We start from the raw sequence: 24,728 nt of genomic DNA on the forward strand, positions 1-24,728 counted from the left end.
TCTGGATTGCACAGTAACCATGTAGATGTAGACGTACATGAAGATGAATTCTGCTTGGAAAATAATTCACAAATGTCTTCGAGTATGAAATACCCAATTGACTGCACTAATATTTATTGCTAACCGACTAATACAGTTAATCGTTCACAGTTATTTAATCTCAATATTTATTATAAATGTTGACCGAATTTAAAAATTTGTGATGCTGTCATAATCTATTCATCACGTTATATAATCTAACGTTGAGTGCTTCACACAGTAAGACAACTAGCACAGTTAGAAACTGTGTAGATATCTTGAGGCAGCCTAACTGACGGCTCGCAAATCACCCGGACTTTATTCACCCAGTATCTGAGAAGAGGGCACCTACCAACTTCCATCAAACTTTATACGTGTTAAACCATACAGAAGCTTTATCCTACTGATAAACCCACCCCCTCAAAATGATCAAAGGAAAAATAATCATCATTTACTACACTTTTACTGTTCATGCAGTAATTCTTCAGCATTAGGCGTGACGTTTTAAGTTATTACTTCTTTACTACTAAATCTATTCGCAACACATTTTACAGACTGTATCCACGTGTGCCTCTGAATGTACAGCCTAAATTATATCATTGTATGACACACTTTCAGGAGATACGACGTCATAAACATTGAGCTGCGTGAAAAACTAGCTTTTCCTTAAAATGGAGCGCAATTTATCCAGCGTATACACATCAAGTGTTTCATAATGAGGGATCTTAGCAACTTCCAAAAAATTTAACAAATAATTTCAAACTTTTTATAAACTTTTTTTTCACGTACATGGATAACGTAAAATATTTAAAACATTAAAACTCATTTGTAGAGTACTCACAAGTTTGTGTGGGAGTTCGATTTTTTAAAGAACTGGGTTCACGACCAAGTCCCATAAAACAAGAACTTGTGGGGATATTGATTGATGGCATCACCTGCTGTTACAAATAGTCGCATGTGTTATCTACGTGATTAGTACATGACCTAATTACTTTCAATGTGTAAAAATGAACAAAGTTTGTAAACTTGCTGATTTCTATGTCCCAAAGCGTGATTTATTCATAGGACATAAGTACTTGATCTATATGCTTCATCGGGTCTACTGTAGGGGAAAGGGGGACACAGTATAACAGAAAAGTTATTTTCTCCAATTTTGGGAAATATATTTGTGAAGACATTGTTCCTTTTAAGTATTTTTCTTTAAGGATCTTTTAGCAGTCATTTGAAGCTCACATACTCAGTGTGACTTAAATTTGATTTTCCTACCGACAACGTTATGTGTGAATGTAAACCGTTATAGCGCGCGCCAGAGCGGGGCAGGGTGTAATATGTACTGGCATACAGTGTAACAGGTATAAAAAACTACATTGACATAATTTGTATTATTCAAGTGCTTCAGACTACAAGCTACAATTAAATGCTCGATAAAATTAATATTTAGATTCTTTCAAAATAAATTCAACTTTTTTACAGTATTCGTCGAATATTAAAACTTTTCAGACTGGCATCATAATTCAAATATCCATTCTCCCTTCTGGTTTTCCCCAAGATAAGAGGTCTTGGTAAAATCATTATCATACTTTCTCCTTACACGTATGTTGTATAAGTTATATGAAGATGCACAAATGCATTTGCATTTTCGGCTCCCCTACGGAAAAATGTCACTTCAAAGATATCATCCTTATTCGTGATCACCTACCCGATACAGTGAAATGGATTCTTGCCAGGAAACCATGTTAAAACATGATCACCTTGCACAGCTGCCCTCAAGAGTTCTTCTTGGTTCTCATTTTGAAGTGTAATACGGTATGATACAATACTATATGACTATGATCATAGTTCTCAGAATTACGGCAATTGTTCATTACTGTAAATAAAAGAAAAAAAATATTGTATTATGATAAAAATTTACTTCACATACCTCGAAACCCATTTTCTTCACTACGTATCAAATATGAATGTTAATCGCTTCCATAGTACACTGGCCATATAGGGTAACAAGTGACATTTGCAAATAGGTTAAATACAAGGCTGCTAAAGTGATAAATTACTCAAATCCAAATGTTACTCTGTGCTCCATGTTACACTGTACCCCACCTTCACCTACACATTTCTTCAGTTTATGTTTATAGCAACGTGCATATCTTACAATTTAAAACTTCTGTGTTGTTTATTATCTATTATTGTTGTTGTTGTATGTTAATTCGGGTTGCGGAGTTTTTAAAGCACAAATCGGGGTGAGGTGTAGTTTTTCATACGGTAATCCAGAACTACTAATTAGGAGCTTTTACACAGACATAATTTACTATTGCATACGCTGGTGCATATGTACTTGCCCTGACCGTCACACATGTATCATTTGAGAAAATGAATGATCTTTGTAAAAATGAATGATTTTTAACATAGTGCGGGAACAGTAGCGGTCCCATGATCGATTCCTGTGGAACACCCAGTGTATTTTATCCCATGTGGCGTCCCTCAGCCACTGCCTACTGTGATTTCTGAGTTTTGATTGGGATGATCTATGTCATAAATAAAAACAGTAACTTCTTAAATCATTATTGACATAATGAAATGAATTCGAATGCTGTGAGTTAAATTCTAGCGGAAAAAACTTGTGAGCTAGTCCTGACTACTGCAGACTTCCAACTTTCAGTTTTTGAGCTACTCATATTTTTTCTGAGCGTAGCTTCCAACATTAAATTGTGTCTTTCCACTGCCGCATGGTGTTTTTCCATTGTCGCATTGTATCAGTTTGCGTTTCACTACAAAAGTACTTGTCATACACTACTCCCCACTCTTACTCTGCCATGACCCAATGACTGTTCACCATCGCACAGCATCACCCCAGTAGGTAAAGCTGCTTTCAGATTCCCAACATACCTTTTTGTACTATAGAGCAATCCAGTCCATGAGTCTCTTAGTCTTCCTTATTCCTCTGTACCACTGTTGAGGCACTCTCCAGTACTACCTTGCAGCTAGCCATCGTCCAAACATTCCCTTTGGCAGTAGACATCAATGAGTTAAACGGAGTCCATAGCTTCCCTTGCACCACTGCACCATTTTAGTTACTCCCCAATAGGACTAGCATGTTGCCACCATTGGTCCCTGAAAACTCTCGCCATTTCCATTGCTACAGTACTTCAGCCTCGTCTCTAACGACACTAGCCTCCACTGTGCTCCCACACCATGGTACATGTACTCTTCAGTAGACCTACCATGCTGCTAGCGTTGATCCCTGCAGACCTGCAGTATTTCCTTTACTGCTAGGAATCAATCTACGCAGTTGAGTCCCTACCTTCCTCTGTGCCCCTATACCTTTATAGAGGCATTCTCCAGTGACACTTTACTGCTAGCTTTGTTCCTTGAAAACTTCCATTATTCCCACTGTCATTCAACATCGGAACAGCAATGGCCCTGGTCTTTCTCTACAGTTGTAGAGGTTCTCTGAATTAAAACCACTCAACTGCTATACTTGGTTTCTACAGATTGCTGATGTTCCCTTCTGGACCCCTGATCCATGTTGGTCCTAGCCTCTGTTGTACCTCTACATTATTACAGAGACTTTTCCTGTACAGCAACTACTGCGCTAGTTCAAGTCCATTTAAATGCCCAACATTCCCTATATCTCCAGGCATTAGACCCATGTTGATCCTGGCGTCCTCATGCCCCTACACTAGTGTATAAGTATACTCTCTTCTAGGACTATCATATTGCTAGTCTCGTTAACTGCAGACTTCCAAGACTCCTTTTGTACATCAGACCTGTGAGGAGCTTGGCCTTCCTCATGTTCCTGTACTGGTGTAGAGGCACTCTGCCATAGGACTACCATGTTCAGAAATCCAAAAATTTCAAAATTCTCTTTGGCAGTAAACATCATTCGGATCCACGAGAATCTTAGCCCTATTCTTAACCCTGCACTACTACAGAATCCCTCTCCAGTAGGGCTACAATGCTGCTAGCGTTAGTCACTCAAAACTCCCATCACTCGGATCCACGAGAATCTTAGCCCTACTCTTGCCCCTGCACTGCTAGAGAATCCCTCCCCAGTAGGGCTTCAATGCTGCTAGCGTAAGTCACTCAAAACTCCCAACATTTCAGCATCCCCTTTGGCACTATTGATCCATCAGGTCCATAAGGAGCCTAGCCTCCTTCGTGGGCCCTGTACCACTCTCACTCTACAACAGGAGAGTAGTTGCTAGCCTTGGTCCCTGTACAATCCCAACACGCCCTTTGGAATAAGACACCTCTTAGACCTTCGATGACACTGACCTCCCTCATACTCCAAATAGAGCCACTTGGCTGCTACGATTGATCCACAGACTCCTAACACCACATGTGACGATGACGATCCCAGCTCCCCTTGGACCCATGCTCCACTGTGCTTGACCCCCACCTCCCACCTCCTCACGCAGAGCCACCTCGCTGCTACCTCTCGCTCCTGCAGACTCCCAACATTCCGTCTGGCTGCAGACCTCAGCCAGTGGCTCGCTCGCGCCCCTCCACCATTGAGAGATCCGTTGGCGGTGAGCGCTGAGCGCCCGCCCTCTGCAGACGGCCGGTGGCCACTGTGTGCTGCAGGAGCCGAGGGCGCCTTCAAGAAGCTCAAGCCGGAGCCGGCGACCGCGGCGCTGCTGGGGGGCGGCTCTGGGGGCGGACCGTCGCCCGCGCCGCCCCCGCACGCCGGCCACACGCCTACCACCGCCTCCTGCCCCACGCCCGCGCGACGTCGCCACAGGACCACCTTCACCCAGGTAAGCGACCAACGACACTCTGCTCTACCCTCTAACGACACAAGGTTTATGTCTTGTGATCCTTACTGCATCCATCTATACCCGCTTTCACACTACGGTGACTAAAGCAGTTATGAAATACGAGGTGCATTCAAGTTCTAAGGCCTCCGATTTTTTTTTTCTAATTAACTACTCACCCGAAATCGATGAAACTGGCGTTACTTCTCGACGTAACCGCCCTACAGACGTACACATTTTTCACAACGCTGACGCCATGATTTCATGGCAGCGGCGAAGGCTTCTTTAGGAGTCTGTTTTGACCAATGGAAAATCGCTGAGGGAATAGCAGCACGGCTGGTGAATGTGCGGCCACGGAGAGTGTCTTTCACTGTTGGAAAAAGCTAAAAGTCACTAGGAGCCAGGTCAGGTGAGTAGGGAGCATGAGGAATCACTTCAAAGTTGTTATCACGAAGAAACTGTTGCGTAACGTTAGCTCGATGTGCGGGTGCGTTGTCTTGGTGAAACAGCACACGCACAGCCCTTCCCGGACGTTTTTGTTGCAGTGCAGGAAGGAATTTGTTCTTCAAAACATTTTCGTAGGATGCACCTGTTACCGTAGTGCCCTTTGGAACGCAATGGGTAAGGATTACGCCCTCGCTGTCCCAGAACATGGACACCATCATTTTTTCAGCACTGGTGGTTACCCGAAATTTTTTTGGTGGCGGTGAATCTGTGTGCTTTCATTGAGCTGACTGGCGCTTTGTTTCTGGATTGAAAAATGGCATCCACGTCTCATCCATTATCACAACCGACGAAAAGAAAGTCCCATTCATGCTGTCGTTGCGCGTCAACATTGCTGGGCAAAATGCCACACGGGCAGCCATGTGGTCGTCCGTCAGCATTCGTGGCACCCACGTGGATGACACTTTTCGCATTTTCAGGTCGTCATGCAGGATTGTGTGCACAGAACCCACAGAAATGCCAACTCTGGAGGCGATCTGTTCAACAGTCATTCGGCGATCCCACAAAACAATTCTCTCCACTTTCTCGATCATGTCGTCAGACCGGCTTGTGCGAGCCTGAAGTTGTTTCGGTTTGTTGTCACACGATGTTCTGCCTTCATTAAACTGTCGCACCCATGGACGCACTTTCGACACATCCATAACTCCATCACCACATGTGTCCTTCAACTGTCGATGAATTTCAATTGGTTTCACACCACGCAAATTCAGAAAACGAATGATTGCACACTGTTCAAATAAGGAAAACGTCGCCATTTTAAGTATTTAAAACAGTTCTCATTCTCGCCGCTGGCGGTAAAATTCCACCTGCCGTACGGTGCTGCCATCTCTGGGACGTATTGACAATGAATGCAGCCTCTTTTTAAAACAATGCGCATGTTTCTATCTCTTTCCAGTCTGGAGAAAAATAATCGGAGGCCTTAGAACTTGAATGCACTTAGTACATGAAATGTATCAATTGGCTGTATAAGGGAAAGACCAAAACGAAAACTTGTGTCGGATCGGTACTAGAACTCGCATTTCCCGCTTTACGTGAGCAGTCGCTTAACTGCTTTGGCTATCCGTGTATGACTCAAGGCCACACCAAAACTTCCATATATGGCTGTTGGGTGTTCCTATTCGCTTTCACTCTATAACGGCCATAGGCGCTTGCATGTCCGAAGGAACATTCTTCGTTCTTAACAGTACATGCACTGCAACATCGTATTTATCTTCCGATACCAGACAGCAACCATAAATTAAAACGTCCTCCCTTGCACGGGAATTATATAGTATGTGTACGAGTACAGGTTGTGTAGCAGGAACGACAACACGTGGAAGTTGGGGTTCGGCCGTGAGTCGTGCGCAGATAGCCGAAGCTGTTAAGGCGACCGCCCGCGTAAAGCAGGAAATTCGGGTTCGAATCCCGGTCCGGCACAAATTGTCATTGTCCTCATTCCCTCGTACAGCTGATGGATATTAGTATTTGCAGCTGGGAATACATTTCACGTATGTCAATTTTTGCTTGGGAGCTCATTGTATCCACATAGATTTCAGTCATTAGCGTCATATTTCAAGTTTATTATTGGAGCATCTTGTACTTATTGAAAAGACACAATTACGGTAATCCCGAAAAGAATAGTCATCCAAGGTTTCTTGTATCGAGTTAAAACCTAACTGGTTAAAATAATAATTACAGATATTAATACAAATTATATTCTGCAGTAACACATGAATTTGTACTTTTAATGTACCTAAAATTATTATCAGAGTTCAGATTTTAATATCAGTGTAATATCTTTGGAAGTTACCTTAGATACATCATTGTCTTTGGTAGTAAGTTGGCGCCATGTGTGGTGAGCAGTTGTGGCTGAGTTAGTGATTGTCTTGGTAGTGCAGAGGACTCGTAACGAACAGTTTTACGCCGTTAATGCATCTGTTTCAAGACTTTGCCTAGTTACATGCAAAGGTTTGTGAGTTTTATGAGTATGACAGTGAAGTCTGTAGTAAAATGCGCGGAATTTCACAAAATATTTCATAGCAAGTCCGACCTCATTTTTTGGCATACTTGGATGTAATTTAACGATCCCTGCACATTGACGCCGCAACAAGATAAGCTGAAATAAAATTTCTCCTCTTTCCTACCAGTGCATTGCAATAAATGTGGTATTCACATAAAATGCGATGATAATCAATTCATCTACACAAATCATTTTTAATTACTGGTCAACAATAGCCGTGGATTTACAACGCCTACCTACTTACTTGAAATATATCAGAGGTTCATTGAAACTAGAAAATTACAATGGTACGTCGCAGAATTTATGACGGGAAGCCTCCTTTTTGAATTAATAATTTGTTTTCTGCAAACAGTGACGCACAGCTTCAGTGAATTTACAGAGTGCCATTGCTAGGAAAAGCTGAAATAATTACGTGTTTGTTCACAAATAGTTTTGGTCAAGCGGCCACCTTCAAGTCACGGGTTAACATTACACTAGGTTGAAGGAACGTTACTCGATGTGAAATACATAGTTCTCCAATTCATCATAATTATGTATTTCAAGTAAAGGAAGCTTCCTTTAATCCGATGGAATGTTAACCCGTGACTTGAAGACGGTCGCATGACCTAACTTGATTGTTCGTGGGTAAACACGCAATTACAGCAGCTTCTCGTGGCCGGTGATGCCAAACTGTTCATCCAGTAATTGGCAATCGGACAGTTGGCTGGTATAATTAATTAGTTAATTAATAGGCAATTTTAAGTAGCGGAAGCGACACATAGTTATGGAACTTTAGACAGCCCCAACACACACACACACACACACACACACACACACACACACACAGAGAGAGAGAGAGAGAGAGAGAGAGAGAGAGAGAGAGAGAGAGAATATCAATCAGTACCAAAACACACAGAACAGCAGAATTAAAAATTTCATGGGAAAAGAGGCACGGCACAATTTAAATATCAACGCTGATCACAATGGCTTGTATCCAATCAACGTGTCGAAATCACTTCGTTACAAAAAAACAGTGCCGCCAACAGTAACGAACGAGATTAATTCACTCACGCATTCGCGTAAACTCATCTGACGGAGGGCTGAGCAAAGTAACCAGGCTAAGGTATTCCCACTTTTTAAGCTGAGTAGCAAGAGACGGAAATGCATAGAGATGAGTGATTCCAATTTGCAACTGCTTAAGTATACTACCGACTACTTTAATTACCTCAGGATCACATTAAGTACTTTTAACAGTTCAACTTTCACAAGGTGGCAAAATGTCCACTTACTTTCAAACTTAAAAATAAGGGATAAAAACTGTTTAATATATAAAAGTATATATCATAAAAAGATTTTGCATTCCGAGAGTTCCGGAACCTGTGTAGAAAACTGGAATTGAGATCAACATAAACATCATTTCTTCCCTTTTTATTGCTCCTGAAAATCACACATTGCATGTTGTACCACCATACAGCGAGACCTTCAGGGGTCGTGGTCCAGATCGCTGTACACACCGGAACGTCTAATAACCAGTAGCACGTCCTCTTGCATTGATGCATGCCTGTTTTCGTAGTGGCATACTATCCACAAGTTCATTAAGGCACTGTTGATCCAGATTGTCCTTCTCCTCAATGACGATTCGGCGTAGATCCATCAGAATGGTAGGTGCGTGACGTCATCCATGCACAATCCTTTTTCATCTATCCCAGGCATGTTCGATAGGGTTCATGTCTGGAGAACATGCTGACCACTCTAGTCGAGCGATGTCATTATCCTGAAAGAAGTCAGTCACACGATAGGCACGATGGGGGCACGAATTGTCGTCCATGAAAGCGAATGCCTCGCCAATATGCTGCCGACATGGTTGCACTATCGGTCGGAGGATGGCATTCACGTATCATATAGCCTTTACTGCGCCTTCCATGACCACCAGCGGAGTACCTCGGCCGCACACAATGCCACCCCAAGGCAGCAGGGAATTTCCACTTTGCTGTATTCGCTGGACAGTGTGTCTAAGGCGTTCAGCCTGACTGGGTTGCCTCCAAACACGTCTCCGACGATTGTCTGGTTGAAGTCATATGCGACACTCATCGGTGAATAGAACATGATGCCAATCCTGAGTGGTCCATTCGGCATGTCGTTGGGCCCATCTGTACCGCGCTGCATGGTGTTGTGGTTGCGAAGATGAAGTTCGCCATGGACGTCGGGATAGAAGCTGCGCATCATGCAGCCTAATGCACACAGTTTGAGTCGTAAAACGACGTCCTGTGGCTGCACTAAAAGCGTTATTCAACATGGTGGCGTTGCTGTCAGGGTTCCTCCGAGCCACAATCCGTAGGTAGCGGTCATCCACTGCAGTAGTAGCCCTTGGGGGGCCTGAGCGAGACATGTCATCGACAGTTCCTGTCTCTCTGTATCTCCTCCATGCCCGAACAACATCACTTTGGTTCACTCCGAGACGCCTGGACACTTTCCTTGCTGAGAGCCCTTCCTGGCAGAAAGTAACAATGCGGACGCGATCGAACCGCGGTGTTGACCATCTAGGCATGGTTGAACTACAGACAACACGAGCCGTGTACCTCCTTCCTGGTGGAATGAGAGGAACTGATCGTCTGCCGGACCCCCTCCGTCTAATAGGCACTGGACATGCACGGTTGTTTACATCTTTGGACGGGTTTAGTGAGATCTGTGAACAGTCAAAGAGACTGTGTCTGTGATACAATATCTACAGTCATTGTCTGTCTTCAAGAGTTCTGGGAACCGGGGTGAATCAAAACCTTTTTTGATATATATACACTACTGGCCATTAAAATTGCTGCACCACGAAGATGACGTGCTACCGACGCGAAATTTAACCGACAGGAAGAAGATGCTGTGATAGGCAAATGATTAGCTTTTCAGAGCATTCACACAAAGTTGATGCCGAAGGCGACACCTACAACGTGCTGACATGAGGAAACTTCCCAACCGATTTCTCATACACAAACAGCAGTTGACCGGCGTTGCCTAGTGAAACGTTGTTGTGATGCCTCGTGTAAGGAGGAGAAATGCGTACCATCACGTTTCCGACTTTGATAAAGGTCGGATTGTAGCCTATCGCGATTGCGGTTTATCGTATCGCAACATTGCTGATCGCGTTGGTCGAGATCCAATGACTGATAGCAGAATATGGAATCGGTGGGTTCAGGAGGGTAATACGGAACGCCGTACTGTGTCCCAACGGCCTCGTATCACCAGCAGTCGAGATGACAGACATCTTATCCGCATGCCTGTAACGGATCGTGCACGCACGTCTCGATCCCTGAGTCAACAGATGGGGACATTTGCAAGACTACAACCATCTGCACGAACAGTTCGACGACGTTTGCAGCAGCATGGACTATCAGCTCGGAGACAATAGCTGCGGTTACCCTCGACGCTGCATCACAGACAGGAGCGCCTGCGATGTTGTACTCAACGACGAACCTGGGTGCACGAATGGCAAGACGTCATTTTTTCGGATGAATCCAGGTTCTGTTTACAGCATCATGATGCTCGCATCCGTGTTTGGCCACATCGCGGTGAACGCACATTGGAAGCATGTATTCGTCAACGCCATACTGGCGTATGACCCGGCGTGATGGCATGGGGTGCCATTGGTTACACGTTTCGGTCACCTCTTGTTCGCATTGACGGCACTTTGAACAGTGGACGTTACATTTCAGATGTGTTACGACTCGTGGCTCTACCCTTCATTCGATCCCTGCGAAACCCTAGATTTCAGCAGGATAATGCACGACCGCATGTTGCAGGTCATGTACGGGCCTTTCTGGATACAGAAAATGTTCGACTGCTGCCCTGGCCAGCACATTCTCCAGATCTCTCACCAACTGAAAACGTCTGGTCAATGGTGGCTCGTCACAGTACGCCAGTCACTACTCTTGATGAACTGTGGTATCGTGTTGAAGCTGCATGGGCAGCTGTACCTGTACACGCCATCCAAGCTCTGTTTGACTCAATGCCTAGGCGTATCAAGGCCGTTATTACGGCCAGAGGTGGTTGTTCTGGGTACAGGTTTCTCAGGATCTATGCACCCAAATTGCGAGGAAATGTAATCACATGTCAGTTCTAGTGTAATATATTTGTCCAATGAATACACGTTTATCATCTGCATTTCTTCTTGGTGTAGCAATTTTAATGGCCAGTATTGTATTTCGGCCCCTGCACGAAGTGGACAGAACTAACCTCCGCGATGGCCGCTTAAACCACAATGATGCCATTATACAAAATTTGTACACTCTCTAATAGCGGGACCGAATTTTCAATAGCGTATGGAGTCAGATATGACAGTTTCAGCAAAATTTCATTAAAGAGGCATAAGTAACTTTCCCTCGCCACAACAAATACACAAACTGGTCATTTACCTTACATCAGGATAACCAAAATCCACTAACATTTTTATAACACTGGGGAACGGCACTGCAAACAGGTTAGGTTTCACGGCGTGGCGGTGCCCTCCAGGGAGAATAAGCTAAAGCAGGTCCCGCGCCATGCCAGAACCCCCGTGGCCACTTTGCCCGGACACTCCCTTACTGCTCATTTTTGTCATGCAGCAGTTGGCAAAAATGATTTTACAGACATACAGTTACGCTTATTGGAAGTCATATTTGAATGGAAAGGTTTTTTGCGGTATTGCTTGGATATATAGTGTTGTGACAAATGTTAAGGCTTAATCGAGGCGTTTATCGCATCCTTGCCTATGAATTTTTGCTGTGTTTTGGTATTATTCTTATGGTCCGCCGCAATATAATGTACGAGCATAACTTCATTCCATGACATAACACTGTCTGTAACTTACATAATCCTACCCGCGGACAGTCCGATTGACTGTTATTACAAATTCTAGGCCTTTCAAGCGGCATTTACTGAAGTTAAAGTTTATCACTGCACTGTAGGAATATATTATTTTGAGTCATAAGTTACGACGACGGATCCTCATAGGCCTACTTCAGTACTTGTGGACAACTGCCAGTTCTGTTCGTGGACGGTGCGTATGCTGTAGTTGGTAAACAATATACATTGAGAAAAAAGCTGTACCGACGCGAACTTGATTCTTCCGCCATCACGAATTCATGACTGCATAATGTGTAACTGACCAACCTTACTCAATAAAATATGTACAAAACATATATTTCTGGGACTAGCTATTAACTGTAGAAGGCACATTTTTATTTCCATGGAGCAACGAATAGAAATATGTACCAGGACAAGAACTCAAACCGCGATTTATTGTTTGAATCGATAAAATCAGAAACCCCTCATGTCCACATGTTTTGCGAAATGGGACAATGGCGCATTATGTCTCTTTGAAGGTAGTGACACTGATTGTAATAGGAATACCTGATGCCCTCTTAATGATTTCCATGTTATGAGAAGGTAAATGTTACCGTTTTGTTCATAAACGTCTCACGTTCAGTGAAATGACGAATTTCTATGTTTAATTAGCGGAAATATCATTCTGTTTGATTTCTCGTTGCTTTCCTTGGTAGTTTACTCTGTTTTCTAAGGTGCTAGACAATTGACAGTTAATAATGTACAGAGTGATTATAATTAAAGTTAAACTTTCAAACCGCTTTAGAAATAACACCACTGGTCAGAATGACGTGAAATTGCAACGGAATATTATCGGAGAAGGGGTAAAACGTATGTCAGAGGAAAAAAATAGTTACAAAATGTAGAAATAGATGGCGTTGTAACCATCATAATTTAATAGTGGTCGGCTACAAATGACAAATTAATCATACAACAATGCCTGAAGCGTAAGTGTGACGTTAGACAAACTGTACTGCTCGGTGTGCATGGATGTGCAGGTGTGTTACTGTTAGTCACGTAAGACCATCCACCACGGCTAGGTCATACCACATCGGATGGGAAAAATTGATATTTAAGTGTCCTGAGACAAAAAAACCGCATAAAAAGCGTCACTCGCATTGGTTTTAAATTGTCCAGAGGCCAAAAACCGCATAAAAAGCATCAATCAAAATCAAATCGCATTATTAATTTCCGTGTGCCTGGGGCACAACATATTCAATATGCTGCCCACCGTTTTCTGAAACAAGTTGAAACGGAGAAACTGCATGTTCCACAACTGATCGAAATGTTTCCGAGGTCACGTTCAGAATGTGCTGCGCAATGCCAGCCTTGAATGCAGCTAAGTTTGCAGTCGGAACACTGAACACAACATCTTCCATATAGCCCCACAGCCAGAAGTCACAAAGGACGGCCAGGCTTTAGAGAAAAGGCGGCTGATAATTCTAGCATTTCCGAAATGTAGCGTCAGCAGCTGCTTAACTGGATTTGTAATGTGCGGAGGAGCGCCATCTTGCATCAAATATGACGTGGTTGCGCAAAAGACACTCATAGCGCTTACCAGTAACGGTACAGGTAACAGCACCTGTCTCTTCGAAAAAATATGGCCGCGTGATAAATGATGCCGTAAACCCGCACCAAACAGTGACTTTTTCAGTTTGAAGTGTTTCTGGTTGATTTACGTGCGTATTTTCCTTTGTTAATATTCGTCAATTCTGTGTATTGACATATCCTGTGAGATGGAAGTGGGTTCAAGAATGGTTGAAACGGCTCTGAGCACTATGGGACTCAACATCTTAGGTCATAAGTCCCCTAGAACTTAGAACTACTTGAACCTAACTAACCTAAGGACATCACACACACCCATGCCCGAGGCAGGATTCGAACCTGCGACCGTAGCAGTCCCGCGGTTCCGGACTGCAGCGCCAGAACCGCACGGCCACCGCGGCCGGCGATGGAAGTGGGGTTTCGTCTTTCCACATAATCTGCCACGGCCAGCCGTTGTCCACCTCCATGAGAGCAATAAATTCTAAAGGAAAGGTCGCTCTTGCTGACAGGTCAACAGGAAGCAACCCATGCACACGAGTAATTTTGAACGGATAGCGGGTATGTCCAATGTTCGGGCAATTCTCCGTGCACTAGGCGTTTGCACACCACCTCTCGTCTCCTCCGGCACTGCCGTGGCCGCTGCTTCCACTGACATCGAATCAGTTCGTTTCCTCCCTCTACCAGGTTGCACACCAAACGAATCATTTTCTCCAGACCCACGGCATTCATCGAACCAACGCCTTTTTTTTAAAAAAAAAACCCTTCGGTGTCCGGAACTTCTGCAGAGCGACGTGTGCACAGTCATAATTCCTGTACTACAGCTTTCCAAGCAGAGCGCGATCCTGCATTCGAACAGTCATAGTGAACGTCGCAGACGCGAAAGGAGGAAAAGCCGTGTACCCGGCGTGTTTACACCAACTTCAAATGGTCATTCGCATGACAGACGTTTTCATGTACGTATTCTGACACATACAGAGCCATCTACTGATAAGTTTTCACACTATTTTTGTTCTTATGCCATACGTCTCCCCCTTCTCCGATAACATTCCGTTGCAATTTGATGTCATTCTGACCAGTGGTGTTATTTCTACTGCATTTTGAAAATTTAATGATAATCACCCTGCACATAAACGTTATATGACTACATTGCAAGTAGTATTACACTCAGTCTTCAGTACATTATTACATTGTTTAACTATTAATTCTGCATTGTTGAAGCATTTCTAATACGAGTGATGTAGAACCGCGAAGAAAGAGAAGGAAAGGCTTTCGCAGCAAATGTAAATACGATGTTATAAAGGAAGCAAGACTGAGAAACAGAAAATACACAAACTAGAAGGGGAAGAACGTCTAGGCCAAAGATCATGGTTTACAATGCAGCACATATTGTGCATTATTATGTTGTTGATGCGTTAATAAATCGCAGTGAAACGGTATTTGTTGCAATTCATTTGATGTAGAAACCCTCACGCCCACACTGTTGAGAACAAACCGGCCATGTCCAATAGTTACACATATTAATATTTCGGTTCCTATTATAGGTATGCGCAACCTTTTGGATCTAGAATAACATACCCTGCAGTAGAAAATGTGGGATTTTTCTCAATAGCTTTCAATTATTAGACCTTCTCTTGAAACGTTTCTGGTACTGGACATAAGTGGTTTCTGATTTTATAAATTCGTTTATGCTCTAGATTGCAAGTGAAGAGAAGGAGAGAGAGACGCACTGGTGTGAAGAGGGGAACGAACTATTCCTTACAGCTTCATAACTTCCTCCCTCGCACACCAAACTCTCTCTCTCCACAGCTCCTACACGCATTGCTCTCAAAGTTGTCCAACCCACCTCTCTGCACTCCTCCACCTGTTGCAAGCCGTGCAAAGTGCCGATGGCCGGCAGGCCTCACTGCTTGGTGACGCTGAGACGCCTTGTAATTCCCGCAGGAGCAGCTGGCTGAGCTGGAGGCGGCCTTCTCCAAGTCGCACTACCCGGACATCTACTGCCGCGAGGAACTGGCTCGGACCACCAAGCTCAACGAGGCCCGCATACAGGTAGGACAAGCACACCGACTCCTTACACGGCCTAGCTGTGGTTGAAGCCACAATCCCAAATGTGATCTTGTACAGTGAACAACCCGTTCACTGCCACCACAGTCTACATATATTGTTTATACTGTATCTTCATTGACAAGTTTTGATCATTGTCATTGCGGTGTTCCATATCAAACTGTATGATGTCTTTTACATTGGAAGTGACTTCGCTAATAGCAGTGGATATTAGTATTCCAGATGAAACGGCCTTGATTAAAGATGCTCTCTTTGTCTCTATATACTGTATAAAAGGCAATGTCATTTCTGACTTACTATTCATCCCCCAGACAAAACCGCTAAGGAAAGAACGTGGAGCTTACACTGTGTGCGTCATTTAACAAGCTGTCTTTCAAAATACCAACCCTAAGGGGTGGAACAGAGATGAAGATTTTTTTTAAAAAAAAAAAAGTCGTTATTAAGACAATTTTTAAGCTAGACCAACGAAAATTGGTATTCGCTTTCTCGGACAGAAATAAAGAAGTACATGTTTCAGTATTTTTGGAAATTCAACCCTACGGGGGTGAAATGTTGCGTGTAAGCTTTTTTTTGGAAATATATCACTATTAGAAAACTACTAAAGTATTTTTGAAGCTACATTTATGAATACTGGTATTTGACTTCTCCATTAGAATTAAAAAAATACGTGTTTCAATGTTTTCGGAAATTGAACCCCTAAGGGTGTGAAAAAAGGCAATGAGATTTTTTATGACAACATTTTGTTATGAAAGCATTTTAAAGCTAAATCTATGAAAAATTAAATTTGACTTCTCAGCCAGAAATAAAAATACACGGGTTTCACTGTTCTTGGAAATTCAACCATTATGGGGTTGAAACGGGAAATGGAAGTTTTTATGGAAGTATTTCATTTTGCAAGCATTTATGAAGCTAAAGCTATGAAAATTTATATTTGGCTTTTCGGTTAGAGATGAAAAAAATTTTGAAGCTAAATTTATGAAAACTGGTATTTCAGTTGTCAGCTAGATATAAAGAAATATTTCTTAGGGGATAAAAGTAGCTATGGAAATATCTCCACGAGAATGCAAAAACTTCGGCTCCAGCTACCAGAAACTCTTTTTGGTTAGAAATACCTTAGGAACAGACCATGTTTATATGGTCTTAATTATCGTGAAAAACTTAGGTGTTGCAATTTTGAACGACATAATAATTCGATTAAATAAAAATAAAAAAAATTCTTTGCAGGCCATAAAGTCTAAGCTAGTAAGTGAATAATGCCCAAAGAAAATAACATTACAGAATAAAATTCAGTCATCACTTGGAAATATATTTTTATTTCGTTTTACCGTTTTCGAAAAGTCAATTTATCATCTTCAGAAACTTATTACTGGTTTAGCACATGTCAGTATCTTCTTCATAGAAGCATAACGACATGATTTGTCCAAAAATATACATATTGTATGTCATTATTGTAAAATTACTGTAAATTATCAATCTGTTTTTACAAAAATGGCATGCAATTGCAATATATATATATATATATATATATATATATATATATATATATATATATATATATATATTTGGACATATCGTCACATTTTGCTTTTATGAAGCCAATACTAAGCTTCTGAATATGACAATTTAATTTGTCGAAATCAGTAAGGCAAAATAAAAGTATATTTGTTACTGAAGACTGACTTTTATTCTGAAATAAATACTACAGCTGCTGAAAACTACAGCCATGAACAAAATAAGAAGTAATATTACCAAGTGAATAACAACCCTCAGCAATGGTTAGTCATAGACGGGCGCATATAACGCAACAGAAATTCTCTAGACACATGAAATGATCTGCTATTCATTACTGTGGCCTTGCAGTGTAAGGCTCTTGCAGAGCGCAATAACGGTACTACAAAACAGCTGCTGCCCAGAAACTTCCGAGACAAACACACTTTCCACAATTTGAAAATACTTTAATATTGCTAAGAAATGCTTCATATTTGAATAAATTGCTCGGAGCAGAAGTGGTTCCAATTGAATTAACAGTCGAATTAAAACACGGCAATAGTTCTGTAATGACCTCTGCATAGGACATCAGTGCAAGCTTCACGACTTTTTAGTGCTACCTTATACCAAAAACAGTTTAATCGTTTCAATTAAATTAATGAAAGGAACGAAATAGCATTAAATAGTGAAACTTTTTTTAGTTTCATGGCTGTTGTTTTATCATATAAAACATAAATGCTCTACACAGAACAACTGGATTAGTATAAACATTTTCAGTACGTCCTGTCTTGCAGCTCTAAATTATTGGAGAAGTGAGATTTTAACATCAAAACTTATTTTTAATTAGATGTAACTAGTTTACCCGCTTTCAAGTCACGTATTTGTATTTAAGATATGATTGGCGCGGACAGTTCTGTTTATGTCATCAGACGTAAATAAACTTCATATCTTCGTTATCCAGCCTGATGTGATGCACGGGACAGCAGCATGTATACAGAAGGGAGAATTTGTCCTTGTTGGATTACGCTGTGTGTCACGCTGGCTTATTTACCGTAGGCGTTATCGTAATTTTTCTTCAGTCAGATTGAAGTTACGTGATTTACGTTCTGTTCTCATCACAATCATACAAAGACCCACCCCAGAACGTGGATTTGTGTAAAATATACAGCCTGAGTCACTAACTATTGCCACCTAGAATGACTCCGAAATTATGATAGTAGCTGAAAGATTTGTGGGATAAATGTTGCATGGGACAACGGGAGCCGTAATATGACGTTGGTTTTTTGTTGCCAGGTGAGGTTGCGTCAGAGATATCAAGGTCAACTTTGTTTTGTTTTTTTAATGGGATGCTATAGTTTGGTAGTTTTTCTAATAGCGGCTATCAAGACGAATTCAATGATGTGTAACAGTAAGGTGTGTGAAGGTCAACGAAGGTCAAAAAGGTGGCATGAAGGTCCATTTACAGAAGGTGTTCGAAGTGATGTCCATTGGTATCGATACAGGCTGCAATCTTCTTATCATGGATTGAGTAGTATTCCTTATCACTTCTGCACTTATCGAGCCACGTGCTCTGACAATTCTCCCTCGCATATCTTCAGGTGTAGTTGGAACGTCTTCATAAACAACGTCTTTTACGAACCCCCACAAGAAAAAATCCAGAGACGTCAAGTGTGGCAAACGAGCCAGCCACGACACATATCCTCCTCGCCCAATACAACGATTTGGGAATTGTCTCTGTAACTCATTTCTAGCCATCAGATATACTATATACATGTATGTTTGACCGGAAACATATAGTACATATTTTATAATGGGCCTGTTACATGAAAAACGTAAATTCTTATCCTATGCGACACAATTATTCGCATAAAACACGATGTCAACATAGTGAAAAACATACATTGTAGTTGATGAAATTGGCATTGAAGTGTAGTATTAAATGGCAACCAAAAACTACAATAGGAATTAAAATTTTGTGTCAGTATTGTTTCGTAACGCGGATGCTAAAATTAGAAATGTAATAAAGAGTTGGAGGATACTGTACTGGGAAATGATAGTTTTGCCAGTATATGTAGTACTTCTCATAATACGTATTTCCTTGCACTTAGAAAATTTGCAAAGGGCCAAGTCTCCCACATCAATATTTCTATTCCGTCTGAGGAAATGTAGTAAAAAAAACTCGAAAGATGCTATTCACTAATTATGGACCAAGCGAAGTGAAGCAATAGTTAGCACACTGGATTCGCATTCTGGAGGACGACGGTTCAATCCCGCGTCCGGCCATCCTGATTTGTGCTTTCCGTGATTTCCGTAAATCGGTTCAGGCAAATGCCGGGATGGTTCCTTTGAAAGGGCACGGACGACTTCCCAGCTTCCCTAGCCGGCAGGTGTGGCCAAGCGGTTCTGGGCGCTTCAGTCTGGAACCGCACGACCGCTACGGTCGCAGATTCGAATCCTGCCTCGGGCATGGATGTGTGTGATGTCCTTAGGTTATTCAGGTTTAAGTAGTTCTAAGTTCTAGGGGGTACTGATGACCTCAGATGTTAAGTCCCATAGTGCTCAGAGCCATTTGAACCATTTTTTGGCTTCCTTCCCTATCCCTCCACAGTCCGATGAGACCGATGACCTCGCTGTTTGGTCTCTTCAACCAAGTCAGCCAACCAAGCAACCAACCAACCACTAACTGTGCTCCTTAGTGTCCAGAGTAGCTAGATGAGAGAGCTAAACTATCTGTCAGCAATGCAGTCTCGATGGTGGAATTGTTATGCAGTTTTTAACTGATTCGACTGTCAGTGCTTGGCGCGACATTGTATATAGAACAAACGTAAATGTCGTATGGTATTGTTGGTTGGGATAACCCACGGGGTGGGTTCAGCCGTCTGTCAGTGAAAGTGTTCTCCTTCTCACACACTGACCCTTTCCCTTGTGGATATGTGAGAGGTGTGTTGTACATTTCGTTGTAAAGCGCAGGTGAGTGGAATGCATGCGTGTACTGTGTAGTGGTATGTTTGCCTGGTGCGATGATGACGATGAGGGAAGGCAGAGGATGAAACTGGTCTCCGCACGCGGTCTACTTCTCCCGAGGGGTCGGCGAATTGACGTCACCATCCGAGGGACGGGTCACCGTCAACAGTGTCGCAAACCCTCATTTCATGAGACACTCCGGAGAAACTTTGAATTTAATCCAGGGTATGGGCCCGAAGATTGATGGCCAGGAACTGTACGACACGGACAAATATTGACGAGAAAATTTCATCCACAACCGGGATTCGAACCGGCGCACCCCCGAGTCGGGCACCACGGAACAGGATTGCGGAAGCGATCTCGGCAAGAGAGAGAGTCTTATACTGAATTAACTAAAGGAACCACTTTTTTGGCTTCTTCCATAAAACTTTAATTTCGAGCTATGTTTCGGATTGTCAGGTCATTTTACGGAAGATAAATGAGTCCAAGATATACTTACGAGAAATGATAAAAAGGTGTTTAGTTTAATAATAAAATTATAAACAGCCGACCAGTTGCAATGGATAAAGAATTCTTTACCTAGGTTTCGACAAATATAAATTTGTCTTCTTCAGAAGGTGGCGGTAAATCTCAGATTCTTACACCCTTCTCCAATTAAATTTAATAAAACGTTTCTTATTACGACAGTTCCAAGTGTAGCAACCAAAGTTATAGTTTCACTTTGGTTGCTACGTTTGGAACTGTCGTAATAAGAAACGTTTTATTAAATTTAACTGGAGAAGGGTGTAAGAATCTGAGATTTACCGCCACCTTCTGAAGAAGACAAATTTATATTTGTCGAAACCTAGGTAAAGAATTCTTTATCCATTGCAACTGGTCGGCTGTTTATAATTTTGTTACGTGGAACCATTGCTGTTGTGCAGCTATGATTAAAATACTGTTTAGTTTAGATAATTCTACGTCACGTATAAGGATTAAAAATGGTTTTCGCCCGGAGCTCACTAAACTTTAATTTCCCAGACCATACTCCTCTTTAAAGTACACCAACTTGTGTTAAGTACTTAAGGATTTGTGGTAATGTAAGAGACACTTCCTTCACAGCTTTGACGAAAATCGCTTTGTTAATGTTTTTCATAACAGTGAAAACTGCTTTGATGTGGACTGTCATTGTTTTCTTTGAACCTGATTCAGCCGAGTTAATCAGGGAGTCTAAGTAAGGAGTTAGTAATTTAAGTGGAACTCTCTCCGTCCAAACAGACCCCGAAAGGCCCAACGGTACCGACCGACGGCCATGTCACCCTCAGCCGACAAGTGCCACTGGACGCGGATATGGAGGGGCATGTGGTCAGCGTACAGGTCTCCCAGCACTTATCATTTTACGTGACTGAAGCCGCTGCTTTTCAACCAATTAGCTCCACAGTTGACTTCACGAGGGCTGAGTGCACCCCGCTTGCCAACAGCGTTTGAGGGACCGAACGATCGGCCATCCGAGACGTAGCCCAGCGCGACAGCGTTTAACTTCGCTGGCCTGAATGGAACCGGTGTCACCATTGCGACAAGGCCGTTTGTTCAGTTAAGCGCAGTGGCCACAAAAATATTCGTGTGATGAATTTGTCTAGCAGAAGTTGAAGGCATGTCGATGCCAGTATCTAGAAATGGATTTAAAACTGATACTTTCTGTAGTCCCATGGATTACTTACCACCTGCAACTTTACGCTTGTAGCCACTGCACCTGCATCTCAGCGCCAACGTACGTGTTGACATCAAGCACTCTGATGCCGTCGATATCAGTGTGAACAGTGACTTTATTCCCACCCAAACATCAGGCACCCATACCTACAAGCACAGCTACTGAAATGATTACAGTTCTATTTCGAAAACACGCACCGATTCAGTTCAAATGGTTCAGAGCACTACGGGACTTAACATCTGAGGTCACCAGTCCCCTAGAACTTAGAACTACTTAAGGGGGGTAGGACGTCAAACGGGCCGACTTGGAGCAGGAGAGGCACCACAGGACGTTCTAATTTCCAGTGTTTATACTTTTACAAATTAATTCATAAGACTTTATCAGCATCACCAGGAAGAATTCAGGATTCACGCTCATCGCAGTGAAAGTTCGAAAACGTAACAAAAAATTTTTTTTACGTGTGAAATTTTATCATTTTTTCACTTACTAATGGCTGCATTTGTTGCTATAGGTACACTTTTCTTCATAAGATAGAGAGATTCTTGGATGAATTTTGCACAGCATACATATCACACTCACAGGTGTATAAAACTCTAAAATTTATTTAATTTATGAAAAAACGAATGAACTGTTATATTTTAAACTTCATGTTTAGAAAAAACACAGATTTTATAGTTAATTACCTCAATTTTTACCACAGTTTTTAATAGATTTGAAAAATTCTAGAGTTTCATACACCTTTAAGTATGGTTTGTATGCTGTGCGAAATTCATCGAAGAATCTGTCTTATTTATGAAGAAATGTATACCTATAGAAACAAATGCTGCCATTAGTAAGTGAAAAAAATGATGAAATTTCACACGTAAAAAAATTACTTCTTTATGCTTTTGAAACTTCCACTGCTATGAGCGTAAATTCTGAATCCTTCCTGGTCATGCTGACAAAGTTTTACGAATTTATTTGTAAAAGTATAGACAGCGGAAATTGAAATGTCCTGTGGTGCCTCTCCTGCTCCAAGTCGGCCCGTTTGACGTCCTACCCCCCTTAAACCTAACTAACCTAAGGACATCACACACATCCACGTCAGAGGCAGGATTCGAAACTGCGACCGTGACGGTCGCACGGTTCCAACCTGAAGCGCCTAGAACCGCTCGGCCACTGCGGCCGGCACCGATTCAACTTTGAAGATCGTTGTGCAGTGTTCCTAGCTTGTGACATCCTGCTCTTAAGCATAATACTGTGTCGCAGAGCACCAGATACGGATAGGTGAACTGCGATGTCTGGAGTTTTAGCGCTGACTACTCTCACTGAAAACCTGTCTGGAAAACTGGAGCGCCCCGTCGAAGACACTGTGCAGTAACTCCTCTGTTAAGCCGCAAAGCCTGACTTATATCCTAGGGCGCAGTAATACTAAACTGCGCACTATTTTGTTCCGCTTCATGCTTGCGACGCTGCTGGAGACCTTCGTAGCTGCACTTACAATTGGTATCAAACTGGATGCCCCTGCCTGTATAGGCTGATCCGCTCAACAGCTGTTTCTGCAAGGAAGTCTAGCTTGCAGGGATGCCACTCAGGGTCACAACGCCCTGAACGGTCTACTACTTCACGAAGACAGCAGTTTGATCGATTGTGCTTTGTTCATCAGTGGGTTCAAACGAATTACAGTGATACCAACGTGAAGCTTCTAGACGAACACCGATCAGGTTTCCGTAAACTTCGCAAAACGACATCTGTCTTAATAAAGATAACAGATGACCAGAGGCCTGCCGCGGATGCACAAGAGGCGACTATCAAGAGCTTCTTAGAATTCAGCAAAAGTCTTTGACACTGTCAACTTCGACATTTTACTGGACAAACTCAGTAATCTAAATTTCTCGGCAAATGCAGTTCAGCGATTTCGCACATACCTGACGTCTCGACAGCAATGGGTCATGGCCAGTGCCATCAAGTCACCTCTGCATCTTCATGATTACTCTGCAATTCACAATTAAATGCCTCTGTGAGAGTTCATAGAACTACCTTCAAGCTATTTCTCTACCGTCCTATTCTCGGACACTGCGCAGGAAAAGCGAACCCTTAAATATTTCTGTGCGAGCTCTGATTTCTCATACATTTTATTATAATGATCATTCCTCCCTATGTAGATGGCCGCCAATAAAATATTTTCAAACTCTGAACAGAAATTTTGTGATTGAAATTGCACGAGAAGGAAAAACGCTGTTTTTTTATGGTTGTCTCCAATTCATGTATCATATCCGTGGCGCTCTTTTCCCTATTTCGTTGTAATACGAAACGAGCTGTCCTTCTTTGAACTTTCTCGATGTCCTCCGTCCATCCTATCTGATATGGATCCCACATCACGCAGCAATACACCAGAAGAGGATGTACAAAAGTAGTACAGACAGTATTCTAGACCTGTTGCAAAAAAAATGGTTCAAATGGCTCTGAGCACTATGGGACTCAACATCTATGGTCATCAGTCCCCTGGAACTTAGAACTACTTAAACCTAACTAACCTAAGGACAGCACACAACACCCAGTCACCACGAGGCAGAGAAAATCCCTGACCCCGCCGGGAATCGAACCCGAGAACCCGGGCGTGGGAAGCGAGAACGCTACCGCACGACCACGAGCTGCGGACCTGTTGCATTTTCTCAGTGTTCTGCCAGTATATCGTAGCCTTTGGATTGCTTTGCCTACGACATTATCTACGTAATCGTTGCAAATTAAGTTGTTCATAATTGTAATCTCTAAGCATTTAGTTTGATTTACAGCTTTTAGATTTGTGTGAGTTGTGTAACCGAAATTTAGCGGATTCCTTTTGGTATTAATGTGAATGAGTTCAGGCAAAAAGCAGATACTATCAGACGACCCT

At 42.4% G+C, this 24,728-nt stretch overlaps 1 protein-coding gene across 1 annotated transcript in view; it reads left to right on the forward strand.

The window, feature by feature from the left end:
* Positions 1–15,741, forward strand: part of LOC126106240 (AT-rich interactive domain-containing protein 1B-like) — a 173,006-nt gene extending 157,265 nt beyond the window's left edge. The window contains exons 6-7 of the mRNA XM_049912467.1: positions 4,492–4,772; positions 15,589–15,741. Of these exons, the coding sequence (XP_049768424.1) occupies positions 4,492–4,772; positions 15,589–15,741 (434 nt within the window). The remainder of the gene's footprint in view (positions 1–4,491; positions 4,773–15,588) is intronic.
* Positions 15,742–24,728: the final 8,987 nt, after the last annotated feature.

The sequence above is a fragment of the Schistocerca cancellata genome, chromosome 10 (genome assembly GCF_023864275.1).
Source record: "Schistocerca cancellata isolate TAMUIC-IGC-003103 chromosome 10, iqSchCanc2.1, whole genome shotgun sequence".
Lineage (NCBI taxonomy): Eukaryota > Metazoa > Arthropoda > Insecta > Orthoptera > Acrididae > Schistocerca > Schistocerca cancellata.